The 18,451-nt window shown below is 47.2% G+C and overlaps 6 protein-coding genes across 6 annotated transcripts; 3 read left to right on the top strand and 3 right to left on the bottom strand.

The window, feature by feature from the left end:
• Positions 1-681: 681 nt before the first annotated feature.
• On the top strand, positions 682-1,964 carry BHQ10_000885 (uncharacterized protein; the record flags this gene model as incomplete). The annotated part of the gene is made up of 2 exons (XM_040881700.1): positions 682-714; positions 774-1,964. 2 exons carry the CDS (start codon positions 682-684, stop codon positions 1,962-1,964), a joined length of 1,224 nt encoding a protein of 407 aa, XP_040729390.1.
• A 704-nt stretch (positions 1,965-2,668) lies between these two features.
• Positions 2,669-4,164, bottom strand: BHQ10_000884 (uncharacterized protein; the record flags this gene model as incomplete). The annotated part of the gene is made up of 4 exons (XM_040881689.1): positions 2,669-3,670; positions 3,716-3,826; positions 3,880-3,980; positions 4,029-4,164. The coding sequence occupies 4 exons, from the start codon at positions 4,162-4,164 to the stop codon at positions 2,669-2,671; spliced, it is 1,350 nt and encodes a 449-aa protein (XP_040729389.1).
• Positions 4,165-5,255: 1,091 nt separating this feature from the next.
• BHQ10_000883 (uncharacterized protein) lies at positions 5,256-6,846 on the top strand (the record flags this gene model as incomplete). The annotated part of the gene is made up of 5 exons (XM_040881678.1): positions 5,256-5,272; positions 5,331-5,636; positions 5,796-5,826; positions 5,891-6,074; positions 6,446-6,846. The coding sequence occupies 5 exons, from the start codon at positions 5,256-5,258 to the stop codon at positions 6,844-6,846; spliced, it is 939 nt and encodes a 312-aa protein (XP_040729388.1).
• Positions 6,847-7,041: 195 nt separating this feature from the next.
• BHQ10_000882 (uncharacterized protein) lies at positions 7,042-8,730 on the top strand (the record flags this gene model as incomplete). The annotated part of the gene is made up of 6 exons (XM_040881667.1): positions 7,042-7,139; positions 7,255-7,350; positions 7,443-7,559; positions 7,756-7,876; positions 8,280-8,340; positions 8,402-8,730. 6 exons carry the CDS (start codon positions 7,042-7,044, stop codon positions 8,728-8,730), a joined length of 822 nt encoding a protein of 273 aa, XP_040729387.1.
• A 419-nt stretch (positions 8,731-9,149) lies between these two features.
• Positions 9,150-11,675, bottom strand: BHQ10_000881 (uncharacterized protein; the record flags this gene model as incomplete). Its single annotated transcript, XM_040881656.1, has 1 exon — positions 9,150-11,675. The coding sequence occupies one exon, from the start codon at positions 11,673-11,675 to the stop codon at positions 9,150-9,152; it is 2,526 nt and encodes an 841-aa protein (XP_040729386.1).
• Positions 11,676-14,742: 3,067 nt separating this feature from the next.
• Positions 14,743-18,048, bottom strand: BHQ10_000880 (uncharacterized protein; the record flags this gene model as incomplete). The annotated part of the gene is made up of 1 exon (XM_040881645.1): positions 14,743-18,048. One exon carries the CDS (start codon positions 18,046-18,048, stop codon positions 14,743-14,745), a length of 3,306 nt encoding a protein of 1,101 aa, XP_040729385.1.
• Between the last annotated feature and the right edge of the window lie 403 nt (positions 18,049-18,451).

Here is an 18,451-nt window from a genome sequence, read left to right as displayed (position 1 = left end):
AAAGTGAGGTAAAAGAGGGCCAAATCGCTCACCCTAAGGTGGTCTTTGGGTTTTTCTAGTCTCACTTGATCGTTCACTTGTATCTCTCGAAGTGAGGCGTATTAGAGGTCGAGGTATGTATGGAAATACTGGCAAGCGAAGTGAAAGTGAGGGAAAAGAGGCCAAATCGCTCACTCTAAGGTGGCCTTTGGGTTTTTCTAGTCTCACTTGATCGTTCACTTGTATCTCTCGAAGTGAGGCGTATTAGAGCCTTTTCGAGAATCAGAGATTGGGTCTAGCAGACAGAAATCGCCAGATAGACGATGAACACGGTTATTATGTATGATTTCATTTCCAGAAAAATCAGGAAATACTGACTTTCTTTCAGAAAAACAGCATTGATGGTTGTCAATCAATCCGCATACAGTTGCTGAAAATCTCTGGATAGGAAACGAACTCCAGCATTCGATCCATCCAATACCAGGAAACAACTCTTTCAGCTGATGATCCTGGAGAGATCTGGTTCCATCACCGAACGCCCTTATCTGATTGCGGATAGGTTCTCGATGCTTTGATCGGAGAACATTCCCTACGAATTTTCGAGTCTTTATCCACTGAAAGAGGGCTACTCTTCGCAAGGGATTTTCTTTGACCGAACATCTTCTGACACGCGTGTTTCACTTCTCTCGAAGCATGTCGAAAATGGATCAGCTACCCATGGAGATACTGGATATGGTAAGTATACTACCTCTGACAAATTTGTTTCATTTCACGACTGATCAGTCCTTTTATAGATCATCTCCAATGTCCAGTCCTGCGATGAACACCATAGACACAGTCCACACACATCCATTATTTACTCCGATGCAGATCGACTCCGCCTAAAGGAAATTGGTTTAGTCAATCTAGCTTTTCGCCGCAGCGTGGCACGCGTCTTATTTCAACATGTCATAATACCGATAGACAGTCAGCTTCTCTTTCTATCAAGATTCGGAGATTTGGCAGGCAGTGGATTCGCTACTAGGGTGAAAACTATCCAATTTGACATTGTGACCAGCGAACTTCTTCAGTCGTGGTGTGGAGATGACGAGGAGGAGGAGGAGGAGGAGGACGACGACGACGACGACGACGAAGAGGAAGAGGAAGAGGATAACTCCGAGAAGGCCATCACCAAAATCTCGTTGATTTTGGAGAAGTTCCCCAATTTACAGACCGTGGTACTTAAATTTGGGGAGGCTGGGGAAGCAGACCTATTTCGGATGCTCATTGCACCTCTTATCATCTCCTTAGCTAGGGCGCGGCTTATGAAGATGGCAGAATTGAGACTACCTGATTTCAGTCGCGTCTTAGAGCAGTTTGTTAACACCAACAATGATGGAGTGGATCAGTTTCTTCTCAAAATACAACACCTCCATCTTATGGAATCGGACGATAGATTGGTCGATTTCAACATCCTCAGTCAAGGTATCCCGGACCTTCGTTGCCTTACAGTGGAAGGACAAAGCACCTATACAATCTGTCCGGAAATTCAAAACCACTTCCACAATCTCGAGTCTTTAGAATTCCGGGAGATGCAAATCTCCGCGAGGAATCTCCTAGCAGTGATACAGCACTGCCGACAGACCATCAAATACATTGCCCTCCACCGGATAATTCTATCCTCCGCATCATGGCTACATGTCCTTCACCAAATCAAGATCATGAGCCTATGTCTCAAGGCATTTGATTGTCATCTTACTACATATCCGATGGATGATAATCATAACAAGATATGGACACTGTATGGACGATTTCTCAGGGACCAGCGATATATCCCACACGCACTGGGTGAGATTCAGCGACAGGTCAATGTGAACAGGTTGACCATGGGGCTCGACCCATGGCATGCTACAATCTTCCAATATCTTGATCATCAACCACTGGAAGTTGCTATGGGTCCGAGATTATACCAGGAATTGGTCTCACAGTCTCAGCGGTTCACCTAGGCTTACGATGCCTGGCTAATATCTGCAGGCTGTAACGGACCGGCTGTGTAGTATTTTGCTGAGATGGAGCCGGATACTGGCCAAATGTCTTGGTTTTTGGATCTTCGGACGAGTCTGAATTGGAACCGTCTGCTGCTCGTCTCCGAAGCTCCCTCGGGGCCTCCTTGTCCGATTCGTCTAAGGAATCGTCCATATCTATCGCGTTGGTGAGATATGCTTTCACTACTGGTCGACGGGTCGAGTAATCAAAATCCCAATGGGCTCCTCCACAATGTCCGCAGTTTCGGAGGCGTTTATGTTCTTGTTTTTTGGAAGTTGGTCTTTTCTCGTCCTTCTCATCCCTCGCCTTTGGACGTTTGGGTTTCTTGTTCTATTGAAATCATCTCATCTTAGAAATCCCGTATCTCAGAATTGAAGGTTGCTTTATTCTTCGCAAACTTGTCCAGCTAGAATTTTACTTAAGTTGCGAAGTTGGCGTATACTAATAAACACGAGGACCCGTCTTACACTGTCACTAATATAACATAATAAGTCTTGACACCATAGAATTAATTTTGTTTCTATCTTTTTCCTCTAAAAATGAGATGATCATTGACAATCGTATGCTTGTTCAATAACAAAGACAACTATAAACAATACATGTACACGGTCCATCGTCTATGTATACGTACAAACAGCAAGCAAAACCAATCTATTTCAAACATTTACAACCACCAAGCCATAAGTCCAGTAAATCCGACAAGAACACCATAGATGACAACCGCACTCGTGGCGCCAGCAGATCCAGGAGTCACAATACCGACAGGTGCAGCACCCTTGGACGAAGTGGCGGTCGAAGACGCGCCAGAAGCAGTACCGGTGGAGCCGCCGGTGGTAGTGCCACTAGAGCCAGTTCCAGAGGCATCAGCAGTCTGGCCGACAGTGGGCAGAGCTGCAGTAGGGTTCACGTTCCAGATACCAGATGTCTCAGCAGGGCAAGCCAAGGGGGTAATCTTGGAGGCGGACGCGCTGTAAGCAGACAAAGCGACACCGGTTGGGTTCAAGGTAGCCCAGACAGATTTCAAGTTGGAGAAATCAGGGGAGACGGGGGTAGGTGTGCCGCCGCGAGTGTAGCCACCGACGATGTTGGTACCAGTAGCAGTGGCGGCGACGCTGGGCCCGTAGCTGATCAAACCGTAGTTATTGGCTTCCTCGATCCATTCGTAGATGATAGCGCCGGACCAGGTATCGGCCATATCACTACCGAAGATAGCTGATTGATCTTCAAAGGTACGGGGAGGAGAGGTATTGCAGCCAGTCTCGGAGAAGAAAATGGGGATCGAGTAGCCAGTGGCATTCTTCTGCAATTCCGAGTATCCAGATCCGGTAAAAGTATTGTCTCCGCACCACTCGTAAGCATTCAACGAAAAGAAATCCAAGTCTTCGGACGAATTGGTCGAGCAGGCCAAGTAGTCTTGCAACATGGGACGAAGATCGGCGATATCGGCAGCGGCGTAACCGACGGGGATCTGGCGGTAACCCTTGGAATCGCGGTAGGCCTTGACATCGCGAGCGGCGGCTTTGACGTAGGGAGCGGCCCAGGAGCCGTTGGTCATGGTCAAGACTTCATTTCCGACAAAGACACCGGCCAAGTTGTCGTAGCCGTGGAAGGTGTCCAGCACCTTTGTGTAGGCGTTCAACATTGTGCTGTTCCAGTGGGGAGCAGACTACTTTATTAGCTTGTACGCAGTAGATGGGCCAAGTAAGCATACCTGATCAATAGCCGAGTTGAAGGTTTCCAAGTCGACAAACAGATAGATCCCTGCATCGGAAAATGCGGACATACAACCATCGTGGTCTCCATCGGGGTCGACGTGGTAGACCTATTTTTTGGACTTGTAAGCTGAGGCACGGAGAAAATCCATAACATACATACCCTTATTGTGTTGGCGCCTAGCTCTTTCATGAGAGCTGCATCTAACTTGCATTGCGCTTCATTGACCAGTGGATCGTTATCAGATAATTGATAGGCAATTCCTATGGTCTTATAAGCTAAGGCATGGAGATAATTTGTAACGTGCATACCCTTAATGTAAAATTGATCTCCGGATGAATTAAAGAATTTGGCACCAACAGCAGAAATCTGAGAAATAGCGAAGACTTGGGAAGCTTGCATGCCCAGCATGACCAAGCTTGCCCAGCGCATGAGAGAGAACGACATGATTATTAGAGTCGAAAGTAAATCCGACAAGAATAATCGGGCACCGGGCAACAATAATAATGGACGCGTACGCGTGTGTAAAAAGATGATGATATTCTTAAGACTAACTGGTCGGCTGGCTGACTATCTAGTATGCGGCTAGCTCGAGCACGTGACAGATACCCCTTTTCGAGGATAGAACTATCCTTAGTTCTGAATAGCAATAGAAACATAATGTAGGAAAGCAATCAATACAATAGAAAAACAGTTAATATAATAAGAAGCTAAAATCTTTATCTACTCTATTCTATTTTCTTTATAGTGTTTATCCAATCTTCCTTAGATATACTTTCTCTTCTATTTACTAGTTTAAACTACATGTGAGGAAAGTCCTCAAGAAAAGAACGAATATCGTATGATAAAATGATTGGTGATCCCCCGTTCGTATACTCGGCGGGATCTAAAGATAACTAACCACGTGATGAGAAAACACGTGATAAGAAGTCTCGTTACACTACATATAGAAGTCTTATCTAATAGATTATTATTCAGTTTTGAGGTCTATAATACTCAAAATTATTAAGCAAGTAATCTTAGATTTACAGCTAGTAATTTGTGAGAATATCCTATAGCGCCTAGAGATGTGGCGCCGCCACCGCTCAATCTACAACCAATCATACAAATGCCGTCAACAAGTCAAACGGGAACTCCGCATTGTTGCATATCATTATCTTTGTGTAATGGAGTACAAACGTCGGGCGTACTCTATATGTACGACAGGGTACATGCAAACAATGGGCGCAGCTATATTTGATGACGATGCAAACACCGGGCGCAACCAGATACCCATATATATATTCCCATTCCCCCCCTCCCACTTCTCAATCTTTCTTTTTCTTCTTCTTTTCTACTGTCAACAACACTGCCCAGGGGGGGTGTTGGATTGTTTTCTCCCCAGCTAGACTGAAAAGCTGCGCGCATACTAGATGATTTAGTATGCCGTCAATTGGCCGAACATGTTTGTAGCATGGACTTGGTGGAATTATTCAATCCTGTTCTCGAAAATGTGATAGGACTCATCAAAGAACAAGCCGAAAGAACCAAGGCTGAAAATGAGTTTCCAATCTCCGTTAGTCAGACCAGACCCTTTTAAAGCTTTCATGCTGGCTCTCTAATATGTTTCCTAGGCAATTCTCCTCTGCGGAGGACTGGCTGAGTCCAAGTATATTCAGTCTCAACTCAAAACTTTTTGTCAGGAATTCATCCCTGGCGCTCAGGTCATCGTACCACCTCGTCCTTGGTTCGCAGTCTATTGCGGCGCAGCTATGCGCGAATCTGGTAAAAGCTCCATTTCGAGCAAACGGGCAGCTCGTGAAACAAGTTGAGCAGAATAGCCTGCGGAAGCCACCTCGTGGATCGGAAAGATATGCCGCGACCGCACCCAAGACTCCATATTCACTAAGGTGTCAGCCCGGCGAGAGTGTCTTCATCCTGTGCGCGCTGTTGAGATCTTGACGCCGCCTTCCGTCCCTCTAGCACTTTGGAGTCCACAGGCACGTTCTCTTCTATTTCTGTTCTATGTATTTTGACTAACATTGTAAAGCTGTCTTCAAAGATTTAGAGCCAGAACTTATTAAAGAATAAGCTGATAGAACTAAGGCTAAAAATGAGTTCCTAATATCCGTGAGTTAAATCCGTCCGACCCAACGTCAAGGTTCTATGCTGGCTTTCTAACATGATCTAATAGGCAATTCTCCTTTACGAAGGACTCGCTAAGTCCAAGTATATTCAGTCTTTTAAAGCCTTTTGCCAGGAATTCATCCCCGCGCTCAGGTCATCGTACCAACTAGTCCATGGTTCACAATACGTTGCGGCAAAACTGTGCGTGAATCTGGTAAAAGCTCTATTTCGAGTCGACAAGCAAGGCGAAGGTACAGTGCTGCCGGAACCATTTATCAAAAGCGAGCATCAGGCAATATTGCTGCGCATATAGAGGACTCTGCAACTATTCACTCTCATGCGGAACCTCGGGGCCAAATGGAATCAGCCGAACGTCAGAGGTCAGAGAGAGGTACTCCAATAACCACGAGAAATCGCATTCCCCAAGGACGATTATTCCATGACAAGAAGGTCATTGGCAAGACCAGAGCGACAGGGCCGATATGAAGAGTCTATCAAATTGGAAGCGAAAGATTAGCTGCGTGGCGCCCTCCATCTCAATCTATTCCATCTACGCCGCGATGTGATGATTCGTTTTCGAGAGTCAAAGGGCGAACTCTGCAAGTCCATGATCCTCGATTAGAAGTCCCATCTACCCATAGCGATCAAGCACCTGCGGCGTCTCGAATCGCTCAGTCAAGTGCGGCGTTGAATACTACTGTGACCGTACACGACGACACCTCGTCTGACTCTAGCGAAGATATTGATATCATCACGGGAACAGAAGCTCTTATTTCAAATGAAATCAATGTCCCTTCAACCGCACCTGCGACGTCGAATGAGAAATATACTGATCGAGTCATCCCAGAGACGCAGGATGGGCAGATGCTTGACGTTAGCAATGCAAAAAACATTGACCTCAAAGAATATTTGACAAATGCATTCTTAAACAATTTCAAGATCGCATACGACGATATTGCCGCCGTTACTGCCGCCGTTACAAGTCATTCCGGCATCAAACTCGCGAATTGCTTCTACCTATAGAGAGGTGACGAGCAAGGCGAAGTTATGGTACAGAGCTGCTGGGACCCTTTATTGAAGACGAGCATCAAGAAGAGGATGCTACTGAACACCCAGAGTCAACAAATAAAGCGAAGTTCTGGTACAGTGCTACTAGAACCCTTTATTGAAGACGAGCAATAAGAAGAGGATGCTACTGAACACCCGGAGCTTGGAGCTATGGTCCAAAGGATGTTCTGGCACGTGAAAGGAGTAATCGAAAACAGCGTCGAGTTCGAGGCGGATTTTACCGGGCTTTACGACTACTGCTCCCACAGGTACAAGGTGTTCATGCACATGATTCTCTTCAAGCCAGATGTCGACCTTTTCGAATTCTGAAAACTTAGTCTGGCAGACAGAAAACTTTGTTAGAATTGGTGAAACAGCTTTCAGGGAACAAGATGTTAAAGAAACACAACAGGAGGAAGCACAAGGGACTTACCAGTGTATGGAAGTTCATAGTGCCAATATGCCCACACAAGATCTCTGGTAAGCCATTCTGCAGCCTGAGGCACAGTGTTCCAATATAAAAGACTACCAATGATTACTAACATTTCATGTCAGAATAAATTGCTTCATAGTGAACAGTATCGATGGCTCAAGGATGCCACCTGCATCCTACGGGTTAGCGGCCAATTCGGATACCAGGGGGTCATTGAGATCTACCAGAGCGACAACGTTGACACTTCGGTCTGGAAGTCTAGCAATGTTAAGCATCATCCGCGTTTTTAGCCTGCCTCATCATAATAGATCTCCAGCTACGACTCCCGGTTCCAATGCCTGGCGAAGAAAACAACGATATCATTATAAAGAAGATACGAGCACTGGTCAAAAAAATTCAGGATCTTCGGCATCTTGGCATCGAAATGATTCCTGACGGCTGGACAATGACAGCGATGAATTCACCATCAGCCAGGGTGACGATAGCATGAATTTGGACTCCCCAGCCCCGACATTTCAGACCAGTCCGGTGCAATTCTTCGAATTCCCAATTGACGGGACCCACATTGGGAAGGTACTAAACGGTGAATTGCTTCAGCCTGATGACTTTCCTAACCAGATCAATGAATCAATCGCGTTTATCAGGTTCCGCTGATGTTTGATTGTGGGGAAGACTGCGGGTGACTCCAGAAGCTTAAAGTCTGTATAGCTTCACAAATCCCAAAATGCACTGCTAACGTATTTTCGAGCTAGTGAAGCCTGTTTTATGGTCCCGCTGACCTTCGCGTAATACCTCGTATCTCCCTTTGTTTCGCTCGATTGTATCCGTCGCGTTATCCGAACGAGGACGCGCCTCAACATATTGACAAAAGCTTGCACCGTGTGGGATGATAGATGGAATTTGATGGATTAAAGGAGGGATAAAGAGGGCTTCCTGGCTTGGTCGTGATGGTGTGATTCTACAATGGCATGATTAGGCGATGTTGGATACGGCGATCGGAGGGGAACCCCGCGGACATTATATCTATCTGGATGTTAGTGAGTCGGCGACATGATGGTTGGGATCAGCCCTATCTTGGGGAGGTGATAATCTCTGCAGGGGCTGATCCCCGTGAAGACGCTACGGCAGGGAGCAACGGCTCTCATAGCAGCCCTTCCTACGCTTTCTCTCTCGACTGGTTTCCCCCTTCTTCCGATGATGAGGGTGACAACGATGACGGCACATCCTCCTCGCATTACATCGTCGATGGGCAGCGCTTCAGCGGGCCCTCTCGCTTCATGAATCACTCGTGTAATCCTAACTGCAAAATGATCCCCGTTTCGACCCATCACAGCGACCAAAAGATCTACGATCTCGCATTCTTCGCACGCCGCGATATTCCGCCCGGTGTTGAGTTGACGTTTGACTACAACTCTGGTTGGACGTGAGTAAGTAGCCCGACATGTAGCTAGAAATAGACGTGGTCAAAGACAAGACATGAGGTGGATTAGCGATATTTATAGAGAAAAGATGATAGGGTTTTAAAAAAATGTGATTAAGAATAATCTATATTGACTATCTAAATGTAAGTGTGTTTACAGCGTATTGTAGTTTATATCACTTCAAAGTGTATGATATATGGAGCTAAGGCTGGTATTTCTAATGCTATTAGTATCGCAATATAATAGTATCTATAACATCTATATATTGTGACGACGTATAAAAAGAATCATCCAACAGAGATCAATAATTATACATAAGAAATGAAAGAGCGAAAAGTACCCACATCTCCTATCAAAAGAGACATCAATAGAAAACCAACCAGAATCGTATCCAATAACTAGATCAAAAAGACAAAGGAAAACGATTAGGCCTCATATCTAGGTAAATTTATATTAGTCCCGTTCAGAGTCAGCGCCAAATCATCCAAGTACCGCCTCCTATCATCCCTCCTCCTCCTCCTTCTCCGTTTGTTCTCGTCATCATCATTATCATCATTGTTGTCGTTGTGGTGTTCATCATCATATTCGCGGTTTAGTTTCTCTTCAAGCGCCTTGCGGAGATGAAGGATCGTTTCATCTATGGTCGCTGCGTTGGTGGTGTTTTTATCCTTCTTGTCCCGGTTTTCGTCGTATTTCTTGTCTCTATTATTCTGTCTGTTTTGTTGGTGGTACTGGCGCATTCCGAGCATCTGCTCCTGATGATGAAATGATGAGTACGAATTTCCTGATGAAGGCGGCGGTGTAGATGATGAGTCGGTCGAAGTAGGGCTTTGGTCGTCTCGGTACTGTTGTTGTTGTTGCTGCCGTTGTCTTGAGGCGAAACCGAAATCAAAATCGTGATTGCCGATATCCAGACGTTGTAGTGGCCGCTGTTGGTCTTTTGGTTTCGCACGTTTATTGGAGAGGTCGGCGAAATTGGGGATGGTGGGCTCGAGATCTTCGTCGTCGAGGATCTCTTGTTTTCTCGGTCTTGACCCTGCGCGGAGACTATTGTACTCCCTTGGATACAGGTTTGGTGATGGGGGTAATGGCATGTCCACCGGTGCAGGTGGCGTAGAAGGTTTCTTCACATACGACGCAACGGTGTTCGATGGAGCCTGTTTGCAATGCGCAATTATAATCCCTTCCAACTGTCGAATGGTATGCGCAAACCTCGCTTCTACCTCTTCCGCAGAAGGTCGCCTCTCAGGGGCTCGCGCAACCATGTCCCGCACAACAGCGAGCATGGGCTCAACAGCCCTAAAAGCAAGACCCTTTCGCTTCTTGGAATCTGCCGTCAGCAGCGTAAGCCAAGATGTGACTTGTGGAAGGTTAGTGACGAGATGGAATGATGCATCTGCTACACCTCCTCCACGGCCAGGGGTACGATTTTTGGCACTTCGATGGTTTGCAAATGAGGAAATCTTGCGTTCGCAGAAAAATGTAAAAATGTCAGTGATGACCGCTCCCAGGGAGAATACATCGGACAGCTGTGCGTCGACCTGTTGGGATTGCCAGGTTCGTACTAGGGCTGTGTTGTGTGGGACGAAAGGAATACTGGCTGCACTCTCGGGGGCAGTAACGGGTCGAGTTCGAGAATCAGATGCTAGATTCGAGGAATGGATCGATGGTGTGTAGAGGATTGGTTTTGTGCGAAAGAGTTTGTGTGCGGACTTGCCGTGACTGCCCCCTGAACCGCCTGACGCTGAGGATGAGGAGGAAGAGACCAATGAATTTCGTGATCCAACCCTGATCACTGTTCCTCTTGATTCGCTAGATTGCGTTGATCCGGCTGTCATCCAGCTGGCTCGCGGTGTTTTGGTAGAAGCAGAAGAGCCGGATGAAGATGATGAGCCAGGGCCACGCATTGTCCGGCCGCCAGAATGAAAAGAAGTCTTTGCGACGTTCGTTTCTTGAATAGCAGTTGTGCGAATCCAGCGTTCCGGTGCAGCGTATTGGTATGCTTCAATATCGTTTATCTTAGGAGAGTCGAGAAGGGTATCTAATCCCTCGAAATGACCTAAGAAAATGCGATAGTCGCTATCAATCAAGACATTGGATGGTCGAATTGATCCATGCGGGTGGCCATTGGCATGAAGCCAGGCCAATCCACTGACCAGGCAATGAGGCCAGTTGACCAGAATCTCACGTCGGTCTGGTTTCGGGAGCTTCTTAAAGTTTTGGGGCGTATCGGACAGAAAGCTCAACAACGAGCGCTCATAGACGCCACTGAACAGCACATTTATGCTGTTGTCCACTGTATASGAGCCATAAATCGAGAGAACATGTTCATGCGCGAGTTGCCTCAACGAACGAATCTCTTCGAGCACTTCATCTTCTTCGGAGAAGTACGGTGCAGCATTAATTCCGACCTGCGTGCGAAGAAAGATACGGCAAGTCGCACCGGAAAGCACCACTTTCTCAACCCCATCTCTATTGTTATTCGATCCCACCAGACTTGTCTTGAGCACTTCGACCGGCACGCCCTCGTTCTCGGTATAGCGTACATGTTCACCTTCGGCGATGCCGCGAACGAGATATCGCCATTGCGTAAGGAAGAATTTGTTATTCAGCGACGCAGCAGCTGACGACGACACAGACTCATCTCGAGCTACTAAAGGCAGATCAGGCACTCGAGACTCGGCAAAGGGAAGATCCGAGTCATCAACAAAGTCATCCGCCAAGTCAAAAATGCGGTGCGGAATACCGAGCTCATTCAGAATGAGGAAGAGTTTGCCGGCTTTTGTGAGGATCCATTCGAGATAGGTCTCGCTTGTAAGTCCCTCGCCCCATGGAAGAGGCTCAAAGAGGCGCGATTGATGGTCGGGTTGGAGTTGCGAAAAGACGTATTGGCGGCAGAGGGTTGCTTCTATTCTCTCGTCGGTCCACCACAGGGAGGATACTTCGGACATGATGCTTGCATATTCGATACCTACAAGTGTGCAGGATAACAACAACAGGATCCCTGGCAGATGTACGACTGGAATAAGTTAATATAATTCACAGTATGAGGCAAATAAGCCAACTAGACCTCCTAATCGGGTAGAGAGGAAAAGAAAGTTTCGATAAAAAGAGATCGCTGTTCGGACAGTCGCAAGACAAGAAAAATATAACAGATAGTGGCACTTACTACGTAATTACTAGCTCCCTCCCCTTCCTTAGGTAGTAGGTAGTACTGTTAGTCTAGCACCTCTTTCAAAAGCGACATGACACATCTGACAAGGATCCACAGGCCATGAGTTGTGTGGAATGCACTAATCTAGACGCAGTACTTAGAGAAGCCAGATGACACCAGGCGACGGAGCCAGTCGACGAAGCGGGGTGATTAATGCTGTTAACGATAGAGGGCAAATGATGGCTTATCAGGCTAGAGCAAGGGCATCTTCCAATAGTATGTAACGGGCAGGTTCAATAGTGGCACGGCACTGCAGGCATGCTTTCTTTTATACGTATGAGCTCTGTTCATTATTGTCATGGTATGTACGGGATAGGTATTCGGGCAAACACCGGATGGCAGTGAATAGTCTGGAGCTCATTTCGCGACCCCTGCAGCAATATTGATTCTGGAATTTCTTCTATTTTATTCGGTATCTTATCATCAGGAATGGATCAAGTCTATCCGACTCTATCAATACAGCCGGAGACCCGAAGCTGAATGCGTGTGGATTCGGTACGATCCAACGAGCGGGGAATGGGCAGTGAGCACTAAGTATGGTTCGCCATGTTCTGTGCGTATCCACTGTGTATCATCCAGTGAATAAGATGAAGCTACAGAGTCTAAAAATTTACTTAAAGGTTTAGACAGTCCCCGAGATAAGGTAACCCACTAACCCGGAACAAGTCTAGCACCGGAGCGAAATAGAGTGATAATTTATCCAACAAGGAATGCAATCCTTTCACTTTTTCTGATCCTGCGTCTCTACCTTCTTTGTCTGTTTCAGCCTTTGCCCTCTAGCTGACCTAACGCTTTCGAATTACAGGGTCTCGTCTTTTCAACGGTCGTAGCTTAGGACGCGGCAGGTATTTGGGGCTTGCCGGGCCTCTCCGCCAGCATCTAGAGTGTACCTCGTACTAAAAGTATCCACTACGCCTCCATTCACGGACGATGGACTACAACGGTACGACCATGTACTGCCCAAAGCGTACCTGATAAGAATTCGATTCAATCATTTCACGCAGAAATTGAATCTACGTAATGCTTCCTGACAGCTTGGCATGATTGGACCCGAACTCCTGGGGCAATCTTTAGGTAGCGAGTCGCGCCTCGTCGTGGTGCGGCGAGTGGCGCTCTCCAGTGCTGCATTTGCCATGGTTTCCATGTACGGTATCACAATCACATCGAACTGGACCATTCAACGCTCATACTGGGTGTATGGTTTATGGATCCTGGTCCTTGGGAAGATCGGACTCGGGCTTTTTGTCTCGAGAATATAGATACACCCACCACACCATCATGGAACCAGATATAAAGGGGCAGGCTATTTGGCAATAGTCTATTGTGACCCCCATGACGATGATCAGCCTTGCATGAAGAATCATAATAAGCAACTCTGTAATAGCCTTTAAGTAGATTATCGAAGCTTTCAGCCCGGGCAAGGTTAAGACACCTCTGCTGCTCTGGATGGAAATCGATCAATCAGCGCTGCCCTCGCATGAGCCAGATTATTGATGGGAAATCACCCATTCCGTCCAGTGTCCACTACTCCTGTAAGCAAAAAATATCGCATATCCCGGGTGTTCTTTCCAGGCTTCGATCCGATTGAAGATATCTGACGTGCATGTCGACCAGTGAGGTGGTGAATGCTTATCTCTTAGCTTTCTTTTTAGTCAGGTTAGTGTGTCTTTAGGGTTCGGGGCTAGGCTTTGCGATTAGTAGTTAGTTTCCTTTTCGGGAACTAGCGGCTGTTAGGGCGTTTTTACTTTGTTTTCTCGAGGACTGCTGCGTCAGGACTCTGCGCTGTGTTGAGTGGGAAGCTTGTTTAATTCTTGAGTCTTGCTCGGGTTGCTTATTTACATTCTAAAGCCACAGTGCACATATATAGATGGATGAAGTGATAGGAGATCGAATGCATTATATTTGTGCACAAATCTCCACCAAGATAACTAACATCGCTAAGTAACTGGACAAACGTAATCATCTATCAAATGTTAGTCAATTCAATCGGAATGCCGAACCAGACAGATAACGCTCTCCTGTGCCACTTCTGGAGGTGTCTCCGGCAGCAACAAGCCACCATTTAGCCAGTGCTCGCGGCGTCCTCCGGGTTATCAATCTGTATGTACGTAGTACTAATGTGCCTACCTATATTTGCTTTTGCTGCTAGCCTGCTAGCCTGCTGGTGGACATGATTTTTGATTAACCGCTCTTCGCGGGATGATGATCGAAGGTCCAAAATGTATCAATTGATTCATGTGCGAACAAATCTGATCTATCTCTAATAATACAACAATTTATACAGCTACTGCGTACACACAAGGGGTAATATAGCAGGACGATTCAGGGATGGTGAGTTATACGAGCGTTGATTGCGCGGATCTGTCGCTCGCCCAGACCTGGGGTGGCATTTATACCATTCCATGTCATGCTATGCGATGTATGCTACGCTATACATATAGACCAATTCGTAAATACTTGATTGGCTATCTCGACTCATTTTCAGGCGATATCTAGATCAAATATACCCTGAATCAGTAACATTGGCCGAGACTTCTTGGACCATGCTCTGCGAAACACAATGAGTTTATTATAACAAAGACACAAATACAACGGCGCCTTCAAAGAACGTTGTTAAAGAACCGCTATCGATATACTCCAGAGAATAATGAACAAAACAAAATAATAACAATGGTATCAAGCATAAAGTAGCCATCTCATCTCGTTTGCATCATAGATTGTTTCATCTCAAACGCCATCCGAAAAACACGCAACCATCCCGAAGATAAATGAGTCTAAATAGAAAGAATGGTGCGTCGTACGAGCTAACGCATCTCGTTCAACAGTCGCTGCTGCCTTCGCTCCCGCCGAATTTCATCGCCCACGATGATACTGAACAGACGCTTGTGCAGGTCATCCTCTGTCCATCCGATCTGACCGCGTCCTCCGTTCCGGATATCAGCGCTTATCAATTCGGAGACGAACCGATCGAGTATCCCGAATTGGATCTTGGCAATTGGTAGACCGTGCTCGCCGTCGGACGTCCACAGAGAATCGCCGAGCATCTCGTCCCGGTGCGAAGTTGGATGGTACGGAAAGCGTTCGGGGTATCGCTTCGCTTCCCAATAAAGACGCTTCAAGGCAACGTAATGCCCATCTGTAAAGTAGCCCGATGTCGCTAGAGCCTTTGGCGACGAGAACGATGAGAGCCGGCGCCCCTTTATTCTTGATTGTATCGTAGAAATCGCCGGAGTGATCTGCTCCATCTCCATAGCTTCTTCAGCATCTCTAGCCGCACGAGAGCGTTTGAGACTTGGTGTTCGCTCGTCTATTGGAAAAGGCGGGCTTTGAGACTCGTCCAGAGGCACCTCCTTTGATGCAGTCCACCAGCCTGGAGTAAAGTTGTTCGTAATTCGTCGAAACCATGATTGTTTGGGTCCAGGCATTGACTGGTCTGGTGTTGTAACAGAGTGGCCGAATGAGGTATGTTCGTCCGTAGCTTCTCTCTCTTCTGTAATGAAAACATCATCACGTTCACGGTCATCGTCTTGGTCATGTTCTTGCTCTTCATCTTCGTACTCGCCATGTTCCTGCTCCTCGTCATCTTCGTCATCTTCGTCTTTTTCTTCGACTTCTTCTTGCTCTTTCAATAGATCGTCGTCATCTAAAATTTCGTTATCCCTCCCGATATCATTTTTAATATCTTCAGGTTCATCGTTGACCCGACTAGTACCCAGTGAAGACCGCTTGATCGGAGACGAAGCATCGCGACTGGTTCCACCATATCTAGAGCTTCTATCGGATCGAAGTCTTTGACTTGACGCCGTACGAGGGCCGTTTCCATAGTATTGGCGTGATTTTGGGGTATCGCGAGGTTTCAAAAGAAGCGACAAATCAGCTTCCTCTTCACGTAGTTGTGCCGTTCGCGACCTTCCAAGTGGTGGTATCTCACCATTGTCTGGATCCCAGTCGTAGCGTTGACTAGTGTTTTTGTAAGAACTTCCTGTTCTACGGTTCGTCGTAGATGCTCTCTTTTCGTCCATAGATGATGCGAACGTTGAATGTCTGTTAGAGCTGGAATCATGATTTCTGGCTTCCTCTTGCCAGACATCTCCATAATCTTCATCTTTCTCGCTTTCCTCTTCCTCGTTTACTTCGTTTTGCTTGTAGACCTGATCTTCAACCCTGTTACCTACTGAAACATCGTCGCTGTCGAGCACAATTACATTGTCTGACCCTGCCATATCAATCTGACGGCTCACGAGTTCACGCTCCCGCTGCCACTCAACTTCCAGCCGCTGAGTTCTCGACATTTCCTCTTCTTCCGACAACCCCTCTTCTTCTGGTAAATCATCAGAGAAGGTGTCAGCTTGTTGTAGACTTTCAATAGGCTCTCCCACGCTACTTTCTCTCTCACGAGCTTCAATCATTTGCCTTTCTTTCTGCCTTTGTAGCCTTCTAGACCTCATCGTTCCACGCGCCACAAGTTCACCGAATCTGAGACCAGCTTGAAGGTGGCGCTGAGACTCCATATCAAGGTCGCCGAATATACGCTTCAACCTATCGGCAGCGCTTGCTAGGTCTTCCTCCTCCTCGTCGCTGTCTTCCGTGTCAAAACGTTGTTGATGAATCAAAGTATCATGCAGGCTCAAGCCAAGTCGGACTGTGCGAGCGAGACTAAGAGAATTTTTCCTATCTTTTTCAACTACCGGCTGTATTGACGGCTCCTGTACCGAGGCATTAATGGCATATGTGTCGATAGCAACCGGCACAACCTGATCATCTGATTCATGCCCGCTGAGCAATCCCACAGGCTTGGATTGTGGTGTTATAGATGGCTCAAGGACATGACTGGTAACAACTTGAGGTGATTTTGTAGTCCTTCTGTTTGTATTCTCGGTAAAAGCCCCATTGTGTTTCTCAGCGAAAGGCTTGCGACTGCCTTTAGATGAGCCGAGAATAGAGCTCAGTCCAGCTTGCTTCGCAGATGGAAGAGTGTCTAGTGAGACCATGCTAAAATCCTCACTCTCCATGATGGTATCGTAATCGTGATGTACATCAGTCGGATCTGCGATCGAATGTGTGGTATTACTTTGCCGCATTGTTGTCGAGTGTTCTGCATTCCCATCAACGAGTGATGATGACGTGGGAGTCGGATAGCTTCTACGGACTTTTCGAGGAGTATGTCCTGCGTATAAAGTATTTTGGGGAGTTATTCCTGTGTGTCCTCGAATTGGAGAGACTGAGGCTTGTGGTGTCGCTTGTTGCGCGCTCATGTCAAGCTGTGCAGGTTTCGCACTATGGGAGTCCGCCAAATCAAAGACGACGGGCGGAGAGAAACGGTAGGAATTTGGATGTGGCGATTGTTCTTCAAAAGCTCCTGAGCCGGCCATATCTAGGAAAGGATCAGGTTCCGACGATGCATCAGAAGGAGGCCCCATATCGGCAGTCATGAACGGCGCGGGAGGTTCCCTTTCGATGACTCCATCGAGCGTAGCAGATTTCATGTTGTTCCTCACAGGGCTTTCTACCGCCTCTACGCTTTGCGCGACAGGCTCACTCTGCATACTTTTTCTAGGACGTCCACGCGGTCGCTTTACCGAGTCGGGGGGCTGCTGCTTTGGTGTTCGTCCTGGACTTCCTTTGATCGGACTGAGACTTTTTTCGCGAGCGTCCGATTTGCGCGGGCGACCTCTTCGCTTTTTCGCTGAAGGCGGGTTACTTTCTTCATCTTTCAACGGTACCTTGGTTGTGACAGTCGAAGGTTTGAGTTTCTTCCGCGGTCCATCCTGATTGTTCTCATCATCTTCGTGCTCGGCTTCCACTGTCACTCGTATTCTCCACGGACTCAGATTGCCTTCCGACTGCATTTTTGTTGGGGACATTGATCGTTGTCGCATATGCGGACTCGTCGGTAATATAATATCATTGAAGCGCATGGTCTGAGAGCTCTGTTGTCTGGGCGTCCGTCGAGGCACCCGTTCTTGCCTCCGGGGGGTTTGGATCGTGTACGGCGGAACCCAGCTTTGTCGCCCGCTGAATTCCGGGACTGGTGATGAAATGAGATATAGCGCATCCCCTTCCGGACCCAGTGCATCAGGCGATGATGCGCTCGAAGACACGGAGGACATTACGTCCAGCGCAGATTATCGGTTGGTCGGTTGGCGCCACTGCGGGACAGTCGTACCGTCAGAGGGAGAATTTGGAGAGAGCGATAGACCGAGGATAGGATCCTAGCATTGCAATGAAAAGCTATGTCTAATGCAAGACTCGTACAGAATGGAAAGGTGAATAGCGTGGGTTGCATGTCGAAGTCTCGCCAACCAAAACATGATAAACAACTCTCCCGATACGGCAGGCGCGACCGTGAAGGGCCCAGTCCCGAAGCGGCTAGCGTGTCACGTGATACAATTGACGCACGTTCTGTTCTCCCAAGCTTGTTCTTTGGTTCTCCCATTCTGCTACGTTGGTAGAAGCAAGAACAAGCAAAAGTAGCAACGAAGGGTGCCAGATCTCCCAGCGAGCCTACACAAA

The sequence above is a fragment of the Talaromyces amestolkiae genome (assembly GCF_001896365.1).
Source record: "Talaromyces amestolkiae strain CIB chromosome Unknown scaffold1.1, whole genome shotgun sequence".
Lineage (NCBI taxonomy): Eukaryota > Fungi > Ascomycota > Eurotiomycetes > Eurotiales > Trichocomaceae > Talaromyces > Talaromyces amestolkiae.
Note: the sequence above shows the minus strand (reverse complement) of the source record. Positions and strands in the feature narration are given on the sequence as shown.